Source organism: Salmo trutta, chromosome 10 (genome assembly GCF_901001165.1).
Source record: "Salmo trutta chromosome 10, fSalTru1.1, whole genome shotgun sequence".
Taxonomy (NCBI): Eukaryota; Metazoa; Chordata; class Actinopteri; order Salmoniformes; family Salmonidae; genus Salmo; species Salmo trutta.
In genome coordinates, this window is record NC_042966.1 from 23500363 (window position 1) to 23521145 (window position 20783).

At 46.3% G+C, this 20783-nt stretch overlaps 1 protein-coding gene across 4 annotated transcripts in view; it reads right to left on the reverse strand.

Moving 5' to 3' along the window:
* Nucleotides 1-6379: 6379 nt before the first annotated feature.
* LOC115201394 (fatty acid synthase) overlaps nucleotides 6380-20783 on the reverse strand; it is a 30914-nt gene continuing 16510 nt past the window's right edge. For 3 of the 4 annotated variants that reach the window (XM_029764980.1, XM_029764979.1, XM_029764978.1), the window contains 32 exons: nucleotides 20619-20713; nucleotides 20324-20458; nucleotides 19930-20133; nucleotides 19647-19762; nucleotides 19209-19384; nucleotides 18682-18873; nucleotides 18424-18504; nucleotides 17718-17903; nucleotides 17353-17532; nucleotides 17040-17243; nucleotides 16500-16816; nucleotides 16002-16403; nucleotides 15626-15790; nucleotides 15432-15547; nucleotides 15065-15219; nucleotides 14533-14736; nucleotides 14210-14360; nucleotides 13525-13703; nucleotides 13292-13411; nucleotides 13042-13164; nucleotides 12711-12934; nucleotides 12185-12389; nucleotides 11875-12026; nucleotides 11585-11676; nucleotides 11001-11395; nucleotides 10343-10531; nucleotides 9995-10222; nucleotides 9677-9735; nucleotides 9416-9568; nucleotides 9066-9164; nucleotides 8662-8913; nucleotides 8447-8584 (listed from right to left, as the gene is read on the reverse strand). In XM_029764980.1, the coding sequence (XP_029620840.1) occupies nucleotides 8447-8584; nucleotides 8662-8913; nucleotides 9066-9164; nucleotides 9416-9568; nucleotides 9677-9735; nucleotides 9995-10222; nucleotides 10343-10531; nucleotides 11001-11395; nucleotides 11585-11676; nucleotides 11875-12026; nucleotides 12185-12389; nucleotides 12711-12934; nucleotides 13042-13164; nucleotides 13292-13411; nucleotides 13525-13703; nucleotides 14210-14360; nucleotides 14533-14736; nucleotides 15065-15219; nucleotides 15432-15547; nucleotides 15626-15790; nucleotides 16002-16403; nucleotides 16500-16816; nucleotides 17040-17243; nucleotides 17353-17532; nucleotides 17718-17903; nucleotides 18424-18504; nucleotides 18682-18873; nucleotides 19209-19384; nucleotides 19647-19762; nucleotides 19930-20133; nucleotides 20324-20458; nucleotides 20619-20713 (5687 nt within the window). Of the gene's footprint in view, nucleotides 8585-8661; nucleotides 8914-9065; nucleotides 9165-9415; nucleotides 9569-9676; nucleotides 9736-9994; nucleotides 10223-10342; nucleotides 10532-11000; nucleotides 11396-11584; nucleotides 11677-11874; nucleotides 12027-12184; nucleotides 12390-12710; nucleotides 12935-13041; nucleotides 13165-13291; nucleotides 13412-13524; nucleotides 13704-14209; nucleotides 14361-14532; nucleotides 14737-15064; nucleotides 15220-15431; nucleotides 15548-15625; nucleotides 15791-16001; nucleotides 16404-16499; nucleotides 16817-17039; nucleotides 17244-17352; nucleotides 17533-17717; nucleotides 17904-18423; nucleotides 18505-18681; nucleotides 18874-19208; nucleotides 19385-19646; nucleotides 19763-19929; nucleotides 20134-20323; nucleotides 20459-20618; nucleotides 20714-20783 lie in introns of all 4 variants that reach the window. The other variant, XM_029764977.1, reaches the window with a different exon arrangement.

A 20783-nucleotide genomic window follows, 5' to 3' on the forward strand; every position in this document is an offset into this window, starting at 1 on the left:
TCATCTCTCGACAACAGAAAGGAGAAAGGACCCATGACTACAGTAATATCCAGAGGAGTGCAATGACCTCTCAGTGGAAATACCCTCCTCTTCCTACTTCTACTCCAACTCCTACTCCTACTACACCACACACAGTGATTGATCCAATACTTATTAGACTAGCCCAACTGCTAGCTTGCAGGGTTTTCTTGAGGGCTTGAACACAGCCCCGAAGCTGTTAGCCATTGTGGCTGGGACTGCGGATTGTCCCGGGCTTGTGGCTGTCTAGATCCCTGCTGTTTGTTGTTTCCTATCTTCCCTGCGACCTACCAGACCGGAACTGCAAGGAGTAACAGCGGAACCTAATGTACGTTGCTACCATGACAAAGACCAAAGCCAGTGGGAGTACCGTTGAGAACAGTGGTGTCTCTCTATCACAGGTGAAGGATCTTTTAAACAAACAAAAATTGTTCTAAAAGCAGTTGTTACAGCAACAAGAAAATTGCTTCAAGTATTGTGTCCAAATACTGGTGGAGTCAACTAATAAAAGAATGAACGACCTGACTAGATAGGTCCAGGACCTGAAGAACAGTTTGCAGTTCTCCCAGGGTCAGCTCGATGAGTTAAACAGGAGAACGGCAAGTTAACAGCAATCTGTAAGTCATTGAGAGAGGACATAGAGAGAGGACATCAGTTCTGTATGTGGATCTATGATAATAATGACATAAAAATCTGATCATCTCCAGGGACAATCAAGGCGGAACAACATGGTTGTGGAGAGAATTGCAGAAACTACACATGAGACCTTGACAGAGTCTTAGGACAAAGTGAGGGAAATGATCTCGGAGAAACTGAAGATGAACCACAGGAAGATTGAGGTGGAGCGCACCCACAGGACTGGAAAACCCACCACCGGCCCAGGTGACAGGCCCAGGCCGATAGTGGTCAAGGTTCAAGGATAAGGTAGCTGTTCTGGAAAGAGCCAAGAACTTGAGAGGAACAAACGTTCATCTTCCTCAACTAGGACTATCCTGAGGCTGTGGGCCAGAAGAGGAAAGAACTTATCCCAGCCATGAAAGCTGCCACAGCGTGTGGGGACATTACTTATATCCGCTATGACAGGCTCATTGTCCACCCTCCCTCCCAAAAACCTGGAAGGGATGAGAGAGCCAAGCCTATGGGTTCGTAGCTTCAACCCCACAGCACACACACACAATTACACACACCAACTGATTAATGGACTGCTGAATGTATATATTTTTTCTCTTGCTTTGTTTGATCTTTTCCATATTATGTCTATATCTGATGAGCTACCCAGGAAAGGGCTGAAAATAGCCCATATTAATATATGTTACCTTAGAAATAAGGTTCATGAAATCAATAACTTGCTAACATCAGATAACATTCATATATTAGCCATTTCTGAGACTCACTTTGATAATTAATTTGATGATACAGCAGTAGCAATACAAGGATATAACATCTATAGTTGAGACAGGAATGCTTATGGGAGAGGTGTTGCTGTATATGTTCAGAGCCATATCCCTGTAATGCTTAGAGAAGATCTTATGTCAAGTGTTATTGAAGTGTTGTTGTTGCAGGTTCACCTGGCACATCTAAAGCCTTTTCTTTTGGGGTGTTGATATAGGCCACAAAGTGCTAACAGTCAGTATCTAAATAATATGTGTGAAATGCTTGATAGTGTATGTGATGTAAACAGAGAGGTCTACTTTCTTGGGGACCTGAATATTGACTGGTTTTCATCAAGCTGTCCGGTCAAGAGGAAGCTTCTCACTGTAACCAGTAACTGTAATCTTGTTGAGGTTATTAACCAAACTTCCAGGGTGTTTACAAACACTACAGGGACACGATCATCTACATGTATTGATCACATTTTACTAATACTGGAGAACTTTGTTCTAAATCTGTACCCATTGGATGCAGTGATCACAATATTGGCTATATCCAGCAAAGCCAAAGTTCCAAACGCTGGCCCTAAAATAGTGTATGAGATCATACAAAAGATTTTGCTGTGACTATTATGTGGATGATGTTAAAAGTATTTGTTGGTCTGATGTGATTAAAAAGGAGCATGCAGACACTGCACTTGATGAATTTATGAAATTGCTTCTTTCAATTATTGATAAACATTCACCTGTTAGTTAAGAAACTGACTGTTAGAACTGTTAAGGCTCCATGGATTGATGAATAATTGAAAAACTGTATGGTTGAAAGAGATGGGACAAAAGGAGTAGCTAATAAGTCTGGCTGCACATCTGACTGGCTGACTTACTGCAAATTGAGAAATTGTGTGACTAAACTCAACAAAAAGAATAAGAAACTGTATTATGAAGCCAAGATCAATGATGGAAAGAATGATGAAAAAAACTTTGGAGTACTTTAAATGAAATTATTGGCAGAAAGACAAATTCAACTCCATCTTTCATTGATTTCAGATGGTTTATTCATCACAAAAACCATTTGATGTTGCCAATTATTTTAATGATTACTTCATTGGCAAAGTGGGCAAACTTAGGCAGGAAATGCCAACAATGAACAGTGAGCCATCGTACTCATTGTACGTTTGAATTTTGTAAAGTTAGTGTGGGAGAGGTGGAACAATTATTGTTATCGATTAATAATGAAAAACCTCCTGGCATTGACAACTTAGATGGAAAGCTACTGAAGATGGTATCTGACTCTATAGCCACTCCTATCTGTCATATTTTTAAACAGAGCCTAGAGGAAAGTCTTTGTCCTCAGGCCTGGAGGGAAGCCAAAGTCATTCTGCTACCCAAGAGTGGTAAAGCGGCTTTACTGGTTCTAATAGCAGACTTATTAGCTTGCTGCCAGCTCTTAGCAAACTGTTGTGTTTGGAAAAAATTGTGTTTGACCAAATACAATTCTATTTCTCTGTAAACAAATTAACAACAGACTTTCAGTATACTTATAGAGAAGGGCACTCAACATGTACTTCACTGACACAAATGACTAATGATTGGTTGAAAGACATTGATAATAAGAAGATTGTGGGAGCTGTACTGTTAGATTTCAGTACAGCGTTTGATACTATTGACCATAACCTGTTGTTGAGAAAACATATGTTCTATGGCTTTTCAACCTCTGTCATATTGTGGATTCAGAGCTATCTACCTAATATAACTCAGAGGGTTTTCTTTAATGGAAGCGGCTTCTCTAATGTCAAATATGTGTGTAAAGTGTGGTGTACCGCAGGGCAGCTCTGTAGGCCCTCTACTCTTTTCTATTTTTACCAATGACCTGCCACTGGCATGAAACAAAGCATGTGTGTCCATGTATGCTGATGATTCAACCATACTGTATATGCATCAGCAACCACAGCTAATGAAGTCACTGAAACCCTTAACAAAGATTTGCAGTCTGTTTTGTAATGGGTGCCCAGTAATAAACTGGTCCTGAACATCTCTAAAACTATGAGCATTGTATTTGGTATAAATCACTGCCTGAGTTCTAGACCTCAGCTGAATCTGGTAAGTAATGGTGTGGCTGTTGAACAAGTTGTGGAGACTAAAGTACTTGGTGTTGCCTGAGATTGTAAACTGTCATGGTCAAAACATATAGATTCAATGGTTGTAAGATGGGGAGAGGTCAGTCCATAGTAAAGAGATGCTCTGCTTTTTTGACACCACACTCCACAAAGAAAGTCCTGCAGGGTCTAGTTTTATCTTATCTTGATTGATGTCCGGTCATGTGGTCAAGTGCTGCAAAGAAAGACCTAGTTAAGCTGCAGCTGGCCCTGGACCAAGCGGCACGTCTTGCTCTTCATTGTAATCAGAGGGTTAATATTAATACTATGCATGCCAGTCTGTCTTGGCTAAGAGTTGAGGAGAGACTGATTGTGTCACTTCTTGTTTTTATAAGAATGTTTGCAGTGATAAGTGGCAGGTGGTTATGTTAAAATATGTTTTAAAAGAATGCAATGTTTATGTTTTATGTCTCATTTGAAAGTCTTTGAATTGGTTTTTAATTAAATTCTACTTCCTGTCATTTAAATTCAATTCAAATTCTGCTTCCTGTGGGATGTGTCCTATTCAAATCCAATGTTCAGTTCACAGGTTGAATTCAATTCAGAAATTCTCCTCTCTGGTCTTGGGTTCAGGCCTTGTCTTCTGACTGGTGACATCATTCCTTGACACTAGTTCTCCAACTGACTTGGCTGATGCCATTTTGAGCAGCAGACTATCAGAGATCAGATAGTTTCTTTAAACTTGGTTTGCTTTTAAGTTGGAACATTTCCTGTTTGTGTGGGTGTGGTGTTGGTTGCAATTTGACAGTGTACATGAGGTGAGTGGTTCTGTTTGGACAGAGATGGGGGTGGAATTCAGAGAGTCCCCCAGAAAACACGTTTCCATCCACTGAAAACGAGCCCCCCGAAACCATGCTTCCACCCCCAGTAACAATAGAACGCCCAAAAGCAATCAGATCCTACCGGTTAAAGCAGGTTGAAATAACTTCATCATCACAAACACTTTTGCCCACTGGGATAGGCCAGGGTCTTAGTTGAAGATCACCTTTGGTAATTCATTTCCATTCAGAGAATCACACCAACCTATGCACTTTCAAAACAAAGGAATGTTGATGTATAGGGGCGATGTTCATGAGAGAACTGAGCAAGTCTACCATCCAACAACCTGCTCTGGTCCCACCCCAGACACACATCAGCTCACTGACCTGTGCTGAAGATCTCTAATAGAATAAGTGAGAGGAACTGACGCGCGAGAGAGAGAAAGCAAGAGAGACCCGAGAAGGAAATATTAGAGGAAGAAAGAGTGACAGAGAGAAGGAAAGAAGATAGAGAAAGCAAGACCGGGAAAGAGGTAAAGTGAGAGAGATAGACTAGATATACAAGAGTGAGAGAGGTACAGAGAGCAAAAGTGGCAGAGAGAGAAAGAGTGAAAGAGAAAGAGTGAGAGAGATTGAGTCTAGATCTAGTGTGTTACAGTAGATTGGGACTAAAAAGGCATGGATCTGTGACTGATCCTCTGTGAGACGAGCTCTGAAGCGGTCGTCTCATAATCATTCAGTATAACATCATTACCTTGTCCGAGGCCACCATGCATCCACCCACCCAACACAGATAGCATCATAAAACCAATATATACCATTCATCATCGTTGAGGAAGACCAATCCTAATGTGCAGGTCTGTTGTAAACTCGTCCTTACTTCAACTCTGTGGCCGTGGATAGAATTACTGTGCTCCTCTGCAAGACTTTTCTTCTGAAGCTCTGAAATGATACATTTTGGTCTTATTCTGTCACCTACGAGATGTCTGGACCAGGTACTGAAATGAGGGATTATTAATGCACACGCGTCATGTTAAATTCCACCTGTCACAGGATAGGACAGTTCATTGACTTTATTTAGATTATGAACACCAACAGAGGCCAGTGAGGGCATATGCAGAATCCTCTCTCACTCTGCATCGTAAAACAGTCTGAACATCCAAGGCTGTGGTCATTATCTGAGGAACAACGTGTTGCTCCACTATGAGTGTCCCAGTCGTAGGGGTGCGTCCCAAATTGCACCATATTCCCTATAGTGCACTACATTTGACCAGGCCCTGGTCAAAAGTAGTGCAGTATGTCTGAGCGCTAGATAGCCCCCCCGGTGGACTGAAAGGTCAATGCATCTCCAGTATACTATTCACTGAGTGTACAAAACATTAAGAACACCTCTTCCCATGACAGACTGACCAGGTGAATCCAGGTGAAAGCTTTGATCCCATTTATTAAATCTTCTTCAAATCAGTCTAGATGAAGGGGGAATGTGTGTGTGCGCCACTCAGAGGATGAATGGACAAGACAAAAAAATGTAAGTGCATTTGAACAGGGTGTGGTAGCCAACTTGACACTACAAGGGGGAGGGGGGGTGCAACTCACTATTAGAAAGGTGATCCTAATGTTTGTATATTGATAATAAATGGCATTTTAATCCAAAGCAACTAACAGTCATGTGCATACATTTTATCATTCTCACTCACAGCATCTGTACTGAACCTCAAAGGAACACAACCTCTGGCGAAGCTTCCATACTAACTTCAAAGGCAGAGAAAGACCTATGACCTACTGAATGTAGTGTGACAGATGGTCCTTATAGCTGGCTGCTGTGGGGCTTTCTACTGGTACCTTCTATATGACACAAACACATTACCATTTGGAGATACAGTATGTCTGATTGCATAAGGAATGTTTGGTCAGTTATATACAGGGATTAACATGAAGGTGTGAAAGGCCAGGAGTATTTTGATTGCCTGAAGATTATGGACAGTTGAATAAGATAAGGAGACCACTTGCAGAGAACAATCAGGACCTGTTGTAGTTCCCTCAATAAGTTTACATAGAAACCAGACAGACACTGAGGCAGGATGTTAGTGATCGCTCTTTATTTGGACTAATACAATAAATACTGGGATAAACAAACTAGAAAAAAGGAGCACACTGTCAAATCCCTCCTTTTTACTGCAGCCAATCACCATGCTCAAATTAAAGCCACCTGACTCTTCATAGACCTGATTAGAAGTCTCAGAGGTCAGGTCAGTCTGTTGCATTCTGCGATTGGACCCCTAATCTTGAAGGAACTTCAGGGGTCAGCAAAGGTCATGGGAGTCAAAAAACAGCTGAAGGTAGAAAGTTGCCCCGTAACCACAGATCTAGGATCAGATTATCCTGCCCACAGTCCAAACATGAACCATTAGGCAGACAGTAAAATATATGTTCCTAGACCAGTGGTTAGAGGTAAATTCTACCTACTCCTCAACAAGGCCGTTCTTCAGGTCAATGATTCCACACCCAACGGCACTCTGACGTGACATCACAAACAAAATGGAAGCTTGGACAAACTACTACTTTTTCAGTGAGACAGTGAATCGGATGGTATTCAGTGGGCACGAAATGGGAGAAAATGTTTCGGAACAGGAAGGTACCAGCTGAATTTATCCAATAAAGAAGCCTCATTTTAGTTTGCAAAGCCTTTTACTCCATTGTGCCCTCCTGAACACCATAGATTTCACATAACAGTATTTGGGTAGTGCCATACAAGTGATGTTTCATTGCTCTATTTCCTTTCAAACACGTGCCAAAGCATTTTGAAGCATTGCATGTGGACAGCAGTAATATTCAAAATATTTAAAACATTAGTCTTATGTAACAATATTTCAGGAATGTTAGAACATTTTGAAGGAACATTGAAGGAAATTAAAAACAAGGTTAATTGTATGATTAGTAATCCATTGTAGCCAGTTACATAGAACAGCATACATTTTTAAAACAGCAGCAATTTAAATTACTTTGTCAAAGAAGCCAAGATCATAGAAATGTGACCTGTAGATATCCAATCAGTCCTCTTAAAAAGGTGTACTCACACAGGAAAGGCAACACACCCAGATCTAAACCCAGAAGAATACTGTTGTTTTCAAAAAGTATTTCAGTTCTTAAATGGAAAGACAGATACAGGGAGTCTTATTTCCAGTAAACAGCTGAATAGTTAAAAAGTTATTAACTTGATCAAATACGGTGTCAGTCAGATATTTTTAGCCATTTTCCTGCGTGTTGCTACAGTAACCCCTTTAGTTCTCATGTTGGGAAGTCTAATGCATTTCTCTGTGTGAACCTACCTTAAGATCAGTGTAACAATACTACAACAGTCACTGCAAACAACTTTGAAATCAACAAAAATAGGGATCATAACTTATGACCAATGCTGGTAAACAAACCCTTTTATACAAAACAACCCCAAACAAAGACAGCCATGTAACAATGGTTTCCTCCTAAGCCAATGTCACTTGGTAACAGGTACAGAGCTTGAACAGGTGTTACAGGTGAGACAGGAGGCTATGTACACGTGGAATAGCCTGCATCATTAGGGCACTGCTAGGGTTTGGCATGAGATAAAACATGCACGCATGTGCATAGGTAGAGGGTCCGAGTCCACACACACACACACACACACACACACACACACCTTTATTACCAAGTTCACGAAACACCCTTTAGCAGACTGGTGGGTTGAGCAGTATCATAACACAACAGCTAGGTAGGTTATCTAGGACTAAGCTACAGTCAGTTGGCAACACAGCCAAGCTCACATGCTAGGCTAGCTATAGGGTTGAGCCAGCACATTTCCAGTTGTAGCAGGATTGATTACCAGTACCGAGTTGAGCATCTAACTTTATTCTACCATTCCAAACATGATAAAGAGACAAGATTGTTTTTAAATTACAAATAAAAGAGAGAGTGAGGACCTTATTGGTAGAGCACAAAAATACAGCACATTGTTTGTTCCCATGCGAACATACCCTGTGGCAGCGAGCTAAAAGCTTTGATAGGTTGGGGGTTGCGTCCATTATATGTATTGCCCAATGGGGTTTAGGCTTGGGGATAGCAGAAGTTGGTGCTACTGGGGGAGAGGGCTGGGAAGGGCGGGACTGGTCTAACCCTCCCGGGCACTGACGCGTGGCTCGGCCAATGAGCTATGGATGATGCTACTAATAGACTCCACCCCCTCTCCTTCTAGGAAGCTGCGGTGGTCTCCCTCGATGACGTGGACCGACACCTTACCATCACACACCTGAAGAGGAACAAAGCCTGTTATTATAGCAGTGTGTGCGTGCGCGTGTTCATGCGTGTGTGTTTGTGTATACCCACCTCGCTCAGTTTGTAGTCAGCCCCCAGGTTGTCTCCGTAGTCGCTGCTGGCCTTGGCGCGGAGCAGAGTGACGTTGCCGTGGTATTTGGTTGCCGGTACATAACCGTCGGCAGCCTTGAGTTTGTAGTAGAAGGTGGCGGCAGCGAATCGCAGGGAGTCTTTACTGACGTTCTTATGGCTGGAGGTGATGAGGTCCACCGCCATGTTGACACGGGCCTTCAGATCAGACAGAGGGAGCAGGGTCTCCAACAACTGGACAGAGAGAGGAGAGGTAAAAGAGGCACAACAAGAAATGTGAGAATTATACATTGAACCAGTCTCAAGTATGTTAGTTTAATATTATGCCATAGCCAGTGAGTACAGTATGAGTACAGGCCATTATCTGCTGTTGTAAAGTGTTGTACCTTGTTGTACTCTATGCCAGTGAACTGCTGGATGAAAGCACACAGTGCTTCAGTCTCTGCCTCAGACTCTTTACCAGGGGTCAGCTTGGATTTGTAGCTCTGAAAGGCAAATAGAATACAAACATCAGGTTAACGCTACACAAGACCCTTCGGTTAGTTCTGAGTTTATGAGATGACTGACTCTTTTCAAGTGGAGTTCACTGTGAAGGAACTGAGTACGAGGATGTGTGTATGTGTCAGAGTACATGTGCATTCCTGCGTAACCTCTCATCTGTGTGTGTGTCAGTATGTACAGACACATGCGTATCACTGGTGTGTGTGAGTATCAATATGCCTGCATAAGGTCTCACCTGTGTGTAAGCGGCGACGTAGGAGTGTGATCCGTCAAAGAGGAAGAGGTAATCTACAGTTCTACCCTGGGCCTGCAGCTGAGAACACATCTCAAACGCCACGCAGGCCCCAAAGGAGTAGCCGGCAATCCGGTACGGACCCTCCGATTGCACCTACACAAATAAAACATAAGCACAGACCATTATTTATAAAATCACTGTAATTATCTATCACGTATGTAAATATATAAATACAAATGAAGTTGTTAGTATCTTTTTTACCTGACGTATACACTCCACATAGTATGTAGCCAGAGACTGTATACTGTCCAAAGGAGCAGCTAGAGAGATGGGGGGAGACAGCTTCAGTCATTAAGAGAAAGTTTACAACTTTAGAGAGAGAGAGAGGGACTGTATCAGTATGATTGCGAGAGAGAGAGAGAGGAGGGAGTTTGTTCCTGTGTGTGTGTGTTTGTTCCTGTGTGTGTGTGTGTGTGTTTGTTCCTGTGTGTGTGCGTGTGTGTGTTTGTTCCTGTGCGTGTGTGTGTGTGTGTGTGTGTGTGTTTGTTCCCGTGTGTGTGTTTGTTCCCGTGTGTGTACCTTTAGTGCACTGCAGGCCGTAGCAGGGCACACTGAGCTTGGCGGTGAGTGTGTGGAAGGCAGCGATGGAGCCCTCTATAGGGTGGACCAGGAACAGCGGGCGCTCAGCACTCTGCACCTCATTGAGACGTGAGACCGTGGGACCGTCTGGGTTGACCAGCATCAAACTGAGGTCCGACTCCAACAGAGAACGCACTCCTCCCTTCTTCACTGGAGACTGACAGGACTCTGGAGAGATGGAGAAAGAGAGAGGGAGAGAGAGAGAGGGAGAGAACACATAAGTCCATGACACACACGCTTCCTAACTATACAGTCATTATTGCTTACAGTGTTAGTGTACACACACACCTGTTGTTCCCACCGGTTGCCTGGACAGCTCTCGGAGCTTGTTGATGGTGAGCTGTCGGATCTCCCTCATTGCCATGACAATGTCATAATCGCGCTCCAGTGTCTGACGCACCTCCACGCCCATCAGAGAGTCCAGACCCAGATCAGCCAATGAGGCGTCAGCGTTTAGGCTGCTGACATCACGCACACCTGAAAAGGTTAGAGGGGACAGGGAATGAAAACACCCAAACCAGCTTCAAATCTATTGATATAAACACAACAGCAGCCCACCCATCAGCTGTGATGGGGTAACTTCAGGAAGAATCTAGAGCTGGTTACATGCTGATGAGGGACATCCCTCTCTTCCTCTAGTCTGACCTAGTATGTGAGCCACAGCCTCCACTAGGGGGATATACTACAAAGCAGGATCTAGGAGTGAGCCAGCTACCTTGGATAAACAACCAGAAAAAAACCCTACTTATTTTCTGCTTCATCAAGAAAGCTAAACTGACATACAAATGTGTTTTTGTTGTTCAGTCAATTAGATCATGCTCATTTTAAACTAATCAAGGTTAGCTGGCGTACTCCTTGATCCTGCTTTCTAGTACACCCCTCAGGTCTGTCTGGGGTTTGTTATAGGGTTAGTTATATGGAGGTGTATGGGTGATGAGGGGTCTACCCAGTATATGAGCGACAGCCTCCACCAGGTCTCTCTGTCCTGTTCCATTGCTCTTCACCACGCTCCTCTCTGCCAGCACGAAGCTCGACATCACCGGACGCCGCTCGCACAGGAAACGGTCCAGCACCTCCAGACAGGAAGTGATGCGCTGCGGGAGAGTCCCGCCCACCACCACGTCGTTACCGCCCATGGTCTCCAGGACAACGCCCACGTCGCCGATGGCGCCCCACTGGACGGCCAATCCGGGCAGGCCATCGTGGCGTCGCTGCTCGCACACACGCTCCATGGCGGAATTGGCGTAACCGTAGTTACTCTGGCCGGCGTTGCCGCGGCCGCAGCTCACAGAGGAGAAGGCTACAAAGTAGCTGAGGTCTGGACACAGCTTCCTGGTCACCCTGAGAAAGAGGGAGAGAGGAAGGAAACCTTTGATTACCTCAGACTGCTTTTGGATTTTCCATTCCTCCAAAACATTGGATACTGACAGATCCTTCTAATGGAAAGACTGGTAAATCTCAGCAGAACTACAGAAGCACCAGGAGGAGTGATCTCTAGGCTAACTGCTATGCCTGTGTGTATCATCTAACCTGTCCAGGTGGAGGGTTCCGTTGTATTTGGGTTTGTTGACATCCAGGAACAGCTGAGGAGTCAGATTCTCCAGCATGCCATCCTTCAGCACCTGGTACATACAGACAGGACAAAAAGACAGGTGAGGTATGCGAGTTGAGAGGGGGACAGGTGAGGTATGCGAGTTGAGAGGAGGACAGGTGAGGTATGCGAGTTGAGAGGAGGACAGGTGAGGTATGCGAGTTGAGAGGGGGACAGGTGAAAACAAAAAGCAACCGTGTACAGGTGGGGGGGGGGGGGGGGGCATTACCATGGCGAGGTGGAAGACTCCTCCCACAGGCCCCAGCCTGCAGGCCTCGTTGATGAGTCGCTCCGCCCCCTCCAGGGTGCTGACATCACTGGTGGACACCAGCACCTGTACACCCATCCCCTGCCACTCACGCACGCGCTTCGCCTGGTAACCTAGCAACGTGAACCGACAAAAACAAAAGTGACTGGACTGTCACAAACAACAAGTGTGCAGCTAATGTAAGAACACAATGGCTTTGCTGGTGTGCTACAATACAGCACATGTAAAAATGTGCAAGTACAACTCAAAGTTCTGAGTTATTGTCTCTTACCGTTGCGGATGCCCGATCTGGAGGTGAGCACCAGTTTGCGGGCGCCTCTCTCCGTCAGCCAATGAGCAAGCTCCAAGCCGAAGCCGCCCAGTCCCCCGGTGATGATGTAAGAGTGGGAAGCAGGGCAGAAGGTGCGGCAGATGGCGGGGAGGGAGAGGGGCGAGCCCACCGCCTGAGTACCACCACCTTTCTCCTCTGAACGCACCTAGAGAGACACACAATTACATTTTAGCAGACAATTAGAGGTTAGGTGCCTTGCCTAGATTTTTCAACCAGCAAGCTTTCGGTTAGTTTCCCAACGCTCTTAACCGCTAGCCTACCTGCCACCACATCAGACCCAACACACACCGAGTGGACTGTAATAAACCGGCATGTATCAAGAGTATAATAAGTGGTAATAACAGTGTTATGATAAATGGACCGGACTAAAAGAGAGAGTTGAGGAAATAATAAAAGCTGTGTTTTGTGAGGGAGAAAAATAACGCGTGAATGAATATGAAAGAAGGGGAGTTGTTGAGTAAGTGACCTGCAGCAGGACTTTGCCGATGTGTTTTCCCTGGGCCATGTATCTGAAAGCCTCCTCCACCTGGTCTCTCTCAAACACCGTAGTCCTCAGTGGCTTGACTACACCTCCCTCAATGCCCCGCTTCAGCAGCTGGGACACCTCCTCCCACTCCCTGTTCCCCTCCTCAAACAGGGCGTCCAATAGGATCCCGTGGAACGCCACGTTCTTCAGGAAGAGAGCCATACCTGAGGGAAACAGGGACTCATGTCAGACATTAGAACAGCTGCAGCGGCATAGTGAGTCGGACACAAAATGGCTGCCACGGAGAGCAGTTGCAGTGCTGTGTACTGACCCAGAGGGGAGTTGTTGGACAGGTCGTATTTGCCGATCTCCAGGAAGCGTCCGTGTCGAGCCAGACAGCGAAGACTGGCCTGAAGCTTCTCCTCAGCCAGGGAGTTCAACACCATATCCACTCCTACAGACAGGATACACAAGAACATGTGAGTGAGTGTGAGAGGTGTATCATGTTGGATAGTTGGCATGTTTCGTGTGTTTGAGTGAGGCAAGTTTGGATAGGAGCTGATATTTAAAGTGTGTCTGACCTTTTCCCTGTGTGTTTAGCAGGACGTGCTGTTCGAAGGTGGCGTCTCTAGAGTTGGCAAAGGACTCAGAGGTGAGCTGGGGGAAACGCTCCTGTAGGTAGGCACGCTTCTCTGCTGAACCTGAGACAACACAAAACACGGGTTACAGAGAGACATCTATGGCTAAATGCACTGACAATTCTGACATTAACAGGCCAAGTGTGTGTGTGTACCTACAGGTCTCTGGTACTCACCAACCGTAGTGAAGACCCTACAGCGCTGGCTGAGTGCAATGGCGATGGCAGCCTGGCCGACGCCCCCTGACCCTGAGTGGATGAGAACACTCTCCCCTGGGCGGAGCCTGCCTCGGACCACCAGGGAATAGTAGGCTGTGGCATAGACCACCGGCACCGACGCTGCCTGCTCCAGGGTCCTAGAGAGAGAGAACATAAGTTACTTACAACAATAACTAAGTCATAAAGCTAGACGTCAACAAAGGGGAATACTACAAAGCAGGATCTAACTTACAGAAATATTCTGAAATAACTTAACTTTTCCCCCCGAAGTATCCACTTGAAATGGGCATGGTCTAATCGACAACAACCAAACACACATAAATAAGTTTAGCTTTAATAGTTATTTCTGGTTGTTTATAAAAGTTAGCCGGCTAACTCATTGATCCTGGTTTGTAGTACGCCCCTGAGTGGACATACCCCTCAGTCTGTTAGTCAAGATCCCAAAACAGTGTCTCCCTACGAGGTCGTTTGTGGCTCTGGGCCTGTATTCACAAAGTATAGGAATGCTGATCTAGGATCAGTTCCCCCCTTTTATTCATTATTATTTTGAAAGGCAAAACTGATCGTAGACCAGCACTTTTACTCAAATGCACTACATAATGTAGGGAATAGGGTGTGATTTGGGGTAGTCGCATTGTTTTACCAGCCATCTGGGATGTCCCAGAGGAAGCGTGTGTCAGCGTCAACGCAGGTGGCCAGGCCTTTAGCAGGCAGCAGCCCCATCACACGCCGACCGCTGGGGTCACGACCCGAGAACTCCATACCCAACATGCACTGCTGTAGGGCCAGGTCACCTACAGAGGGAAATCAGATGTGTGTAAGTAAAAGAGAGAGAGTGCATGAGTGTTCATTACTGGTATAGCCTCAGAGGCAGTTTCCTAGAGGACATGTCTGTATGCATCTCTGTGTGTGTGTGTGTGTGTGTGTGTGTGTGTGTGTGTGTGTGTGTGTTTGTGTGTTCTTTACCTGGGATGGCGTCCGGTGGCAGTTTCCCGGTGGCCAGCATGATGTCTCTGAAGTTGAGGGAGCTGTAGTAGACGCGACACAGCTGCACATGGGGGCTGCTCGCCACAAAATGGCGGAGGGGCGAGGCGATCCAACGCAGCGAGGAGAGGTCACCACGGGTCAACACGTTAATGTAAGCCTGCTCGGTCAACTCCTCACTCAGATCTGAGGAGAGAGCGAGAAAGGGAGAGCGAGGTATTAAGCTTTGTAGCATGATCAACAGAAGATTAGGAATCCATTATTGTCCAAGATGAACATTTTAAATCAGCATATTCTTGAGCCTAGGGCTAGTCTGTGACTATCAGCTATTTTAGTGTTTATCATTAGGGAAGCAATTTTTTTTTTTCCACTGCAATTTTATCATCAAGCTCCTATGCAATGACTGAACGTGTGAAAGTTCTCTCAAGATTTCTCATTGGGTGTAACTTTTGAGATCTCGCTAGAGCAAGAGCAAGAACAAGAGAGAGGGGAGATGGTGGTGTGGTTGTCGTACCCTGAGAGATGAGCTGGTGTCTGAACACTCCCCAGTGTCCATCCCTGAACACGTTCATACACAGGTCTCCCTCCAGCACAGACCGCATGGAATTATGGGCAGGCTGCAGGGTGGGCGCCGCAAAAGACTCACACAGGTTGGACACAAATGCACACCTGGAGAGAGAGAAGAGAGAGAAGTACAGCATTAGTCTGACTCACTGTATGATTCACAGCCTATCCGAGAGCAAGATGGAGCAATTACTTTTATAATATATACACACATCTGTGCTTTTAAACATGCTAATACCAATCCAATCCTTTCAGATCAAGTGTCAAGGGGAAGAGGGAGGGCCAAGGTTTTTTTTCAGACCAGGCCTTAGTCTCACCGTATGCGGCTGCCCCCGGGCTCCTGGCGTAGACAGTTGACCATGCCCACCACCCCAGAGTGGCCCTGGGTAGCAGTCAGCCAGACCGGAGAGTCTGATGGCTCAGCCAACGTCGCCTGGGGGGGAAGAGAGAGTTATAAGGGCTTATAAGCACTTATTAAGGAGTTATTAACACAGACAGACATTTCCCTCACCTTGAGTGTGTCCACCCACTGGTAGTCCATGCTGTCCACAGGCAGGAAGATGGGCAGTTTGCTGGGTAACCGACGGCGACACAGGAATAAGGCAGAGCCATAAAATGACTTCCTGACAGCCACCAAGTTGAGAGACGCATCAGAGAAGGCTTTCTCCCACTCAGTCTAGAGAAGAGAACAATAACAGGATTAGACATCATAGGTAATAAAATGTTGTCACAAATGAGACTATATGTATGGCCAGTTTATGTATCCTCACTCACTAAACACTGACTGAAGCTAATAGCGTAACGTGTGGCCCTGCTTTAATATCTGAAGGGAAGCTGGGGGCTAAGGATTCATCTGGGTATCAGTTTTCCACTGCAGTGTAACTGACCTGGGAGAGCAGTCTCTGCTGGTTGTTCTGGCTGTCCTTGGAGGTGAGGAATGCCACCATCTCCCCCAGCGTCTCTCCCTTCAGCAGGGTGTGGAGCATCACAAAGCCCCCCTCCTTGGCCCCCGAGGCCAGGTTCCCCACCAACACCTCAGCCCCGGCCCCCAGGGGACCCCAGGCGTGGTTACACACCACCAGGTCGGCCCCACCGACCGCACCCCCGGGCACAGGGCTCTGCTGGGGGTCCCACTGGGCTGAGGTGACCCCTATGGCATCCAGGGTGGTCTGGTGGGGGGTCAGGAGGTCGAGGGTAGTGGCAGTGGCGACGTAGTCGAGGCGGAGCATGGGCTGGATGTTAAGGAGGGGCACGGCTCGGGAGAAAAGATGGCCGTCGTTGGAGAGGGCCTAAGGTGGGGCGAGACAGAGCAGGGGTTAGAGAGGAGGGCGAGAGAGAGAGAGAGAGCGCTCATGACCACTGCTGTATCACATCTTTGTTCTCACCTCCAGGACTTTGATCTTCCCGGGGGTAGTGTTCTCCAGGGCTGTGTCCAAACAGTGTCTGAGGGCTGGGCCATCCAGTAGGCCATGTAGCAGGGGGTCCTGGAGGAGACAACTCCTCTCCTTCTCAACAGTCTGCTCCAGCTCTGACCGCAGGTTACCGTTCAGCTCTAGACCACAAAGCAGGGACAGCAGCCGCAGCAAGCCAGGCTCAGCGGACTCAGGGCTGGGGACAGCAGGATCAGACACCCCCTCTAGACCAGGGATGGAGAGCTTAACGCCCTGAGGAGCCAGCTTCTTCTGCAGCTTGTGGATCAGACCTGGAGAGATGCATGAACCAAGGGTCAGACAGAGGGTAATCAATTTAGTACTATGGCCTTTTTAGACTAACAAAATGTGAATGTGTTGTAGAAAGAGAGAATACAAAGAGATTGCTACCTATTATTAAAAAACGTTAACTGTGATTTTAAACATTGAATCTGAAAGCAAAATGACTTCCCACTGTTTGGATGATAAAGGTAGCCAACAAACATGAACTCTAACCTTTGCAGTTCTTGAGCTGGTCTCCCAGCTTCTCATTGGCTGACAGGCATTCTGTCTCTAGGTAGGGCACAAACAAAAACTCCTCCAGGGTGGGCGGGCTCTGTTGCTGTTGGCGACGCGGTGCCACCGTGGCGTGGAGACCACAGATCTGCACTCCGCCCGCAACGATGTTGTCAAGGCAACGGTTGACGTGGACGACCACGGCTAGGTGATGGAGAGAAGGTAGAAAAACAGTCAAATAAATGTAACGGCATCCTTAAGTGAGTAGTGTGTGTGTTTGTAGTGGGCCTGTGTACATGTTTTATTTCAATACCTTTGTTACCCTCTCCGTATTCAGTGACCCTCTCCTGGTGGACGGTGGGGTCGACACACACAGAGCGGATCCGCGTTGGCAGGCGAAGGCTGCGTCCTGATAGGCCAACCACGATCATCTGCAGCATGGTGTCCAGGAAGGTCACCCAGTTACCCGTCCACTGCAGCTTCCCACTGTCACCTACAGCCAGAGACAAGGATAGAGCAGGGTCAGAGGGAAACCAGTCAACCAATAACTGAGGAAAATAACTTGTAGTACAATCTACAACTAGCCACCTTAGTTGCTACCCAGTATTAAGTAGGCTACTTCATAAAGAGGTTCACAATGGTTTAACTTTTTCCTTACACACACACACACACACACACCTGCATTGTTGGACTCCAGGATGCCCTGGAAAGTCTTGCCGTAGTCATAACCACGGAGACGGAGCTCCTTGTAGATGTCATGGGCTGTCAGGCGCAGTTTGGGGTCACCATTGTCCCCGGTGACAGGCTTACCAATCTCAGAGTGGAATGAGTCCAGAGCAGCGTCCTCCAGAATGCTCACCTTGCCTGCACAGACAGAGAGAAGTATGGGATAGGTGACTGACTGAGGAGGACCAAGGAGAAAGCATGTAGAGTTTATAGTATGTATTACTATGTCATAGACCTTGAATGGTTGTATACACTAGTTGCTATTTAAGCAATAAGGCCAGAGGGGGTGTGGTAAATGGCCAATATACCACGGCTAAGAGCTGTTCTGAAGCACGACGCAACGCGGAGTGCCTGGACACAGTCCTTAGCCGTGGTATATTGGCAATATACCACAAACCCCAGAGGTGCCTTATTGCTATTATAAACTGGTTACCAATGTAATTAGAACAGTAAAAAAATAAATAGTCATACCCATGGTACAGTCTGATATACCACGGCTGTCAGCCAATCAGCATTCAGGGCTCAGTTTATAATATGTAACAGATTGAATGAGTCTATATACACTAGCTATTACCATGTAACAGAGCACATAGAAACAATCCTTTACATATCAAACATTTATCTCGGATGCTTATAGGAGAGTATAAAGTATGCGTACCACTGACAGCCAGGTTGCCATTCTCAGAGACCTCAAATCGACTGGTGGCGGGCATGAGCCGCACCTCCAACTGGACTGAACCTGACAGCGAGAAGAGGGGAAGGTGTAAGAGAGAAAAGGGAGCGAGACAAAGCACATTGAAGAAAGGTCATAAATGTACCACAGTAAAAGACTGACAACCCAAATAGACACCCTTGAGGCGACAGACAACCAATGATCAAACTCTTCCCCTCCCTTCACCATCCGTCCCTCCCTCACCGGTCTTGGGTAAGATGGTGGCCCTGTGGATGGTGACGTCCTCGAAGGTGACAGGGGTGGTTTCCATGACAATGCCGAGGCTCCTCATCAGGGTCCTCCAGGCCAGTACCAGATAACCCGTCGCCGGGTACAGGACACGCCCGTCGATGCAGTGGCCAATCATATAGTAGTCTGGAGACTCTGGGTTCATGTCTGGGGGGAGAGGAGATCAACTACGTTATTGTCTGTGTGGTTGTGTGTATTCTGTGTCTATACTGTATCGGTGTGCCAAGAGTGTGCAAAGCTGTCACCAAGGCAAAGTGTGGCTACATTGAAGAATCTCAAATATAAAAGATATTTTGATTTGTTTAACACTTTTGGTTACTACATGATTCCATGTGTTATTTCATAGTTTTGATGTCGTCACTATTATTCTACAATGTAGAAAACAGTAAAAATAAAGAAAAACCCTTGAATGAGTAGGTGTCATGGGCTGTCTCAGTAATTCTGTGTGTCCAAACATTTGACCGGTACTGTATGTCTCTCACCAATGTTATAGATGGTAGCTGAGGTGGACCCTCCAGAACCAGCAGGGAAGTCCTCAGCCTTGGGTACATCCCAGGTCTGGGAGTGGTCCCACTGCACCAGGGGGGAGATCAGAGGGGTGCCCACGGGCACCGGGTACTCCACACATGGGTACAGCTGCTTACTGTCCACGTTGATCCTGGACACAAAGGAGAGATGCTTGGTATTGAGACATCTGACCCAAATCTAGCTTTTTGACATGCATGTTTTAGCTTGTACTAGGGGCTAACAGAGTTTATAAGGGTAAAAGAATGGCAAAGTAAGGTGTGAAGGCCATCTTGCAGTATTGGGAAAATAATATGCACAACACCAGTTAAAGCTGTGTGTTTAAGTAGGTTAGAATAGAATCAGTTGCATAATGATGACATCAGAGGCGTGGCGTGTCAGCAGCAGGTACTGACCCGTTCATGTAGACCTTGCCGATGTGAGAGAGGAAGAACTCCAGGTTGTTGGCGTGGCCTCTCCTCATCAGGGGCAGGATGGAACACGTGGGCTTCAGGCTACGCTTCAGGATCGCCTGCAGGGGGAGACAGAGCAAGGTTTCACACAGTAATGATGACAAATATGCTGCATTTTTGTCAGACGGTGTGTGTGTGTGTTTTTGAGAGGAGAAGATTGTCACAGTCTTATCAGGCCATCCTATGTTTGTGTGTGTGTGTGTTTCTACATTGTGTGTATACTAACCTGCAGCAGAGCGTGTGGTGCTATCTCCACCACCACAGCATTATCAGGCACCAGGCTCAGGCCCTCCTGGAAGAGGACAGGGCTGACCAGGTTATTACAATGGTAATCTGCTGAGGAGTACAGAGCCAGCGAGCTGTCCCAGTCCTTCTGGGGGATAGATGTACTGATCCACCTGGCAGACCTCTGCTTCGGCTCCTTGATCACCTACAAAGAGAGTGGAGATGGGGATTCAGTATATTTGGCAGGTGACTTGAAATTTAATTCCCAGGCAGGTAGAAAGCAGTCTGTTTTTTAAATTCATGCATTTAGTTTCAATTCCTTTTCTGAATTGAAAAGTTATTTTTTTTTTAAAGTTAGGTTTTGGACTGAGCCACACAGTCAAATGTTGTCTTACCCTCTTGAGAGCAGCCAACAGGGCAGGAGCAATGGAGGCCATGTAGTAAGAATGGAAGGCTACACCAGCACTACGAACCTCCTTGGCAAACACACCACTCTCCTTCAGCTCTGCTACAAACTTACTCACTGCCTCCTGCATACAGAAGAGCACCATGTCAGTTTCAGGCTTTTACAGGACAAAATGTAGCTTACAGACAGAATTGGTCTAAATAGTTTAGTATAAAAAAAAGGGTATTTAAAAATAGCGCATAAAGCTATTGATAGATGCAAGGATTTGAACCAAAATGTGTTACCGCAGGGCCAGAGATGGTGACGGTGTCTTCAGCATTGTGACAGGCTGGAACCACACCCTGAGGACACTGAGCCTTACACTCTGCCCATGTCAGTCCTGAGAGAGAGAGAGGAGGGTGGGGGAGGGAGAGAAAAAAAGTAGATCAGCGAGCACAACACAAATTAAT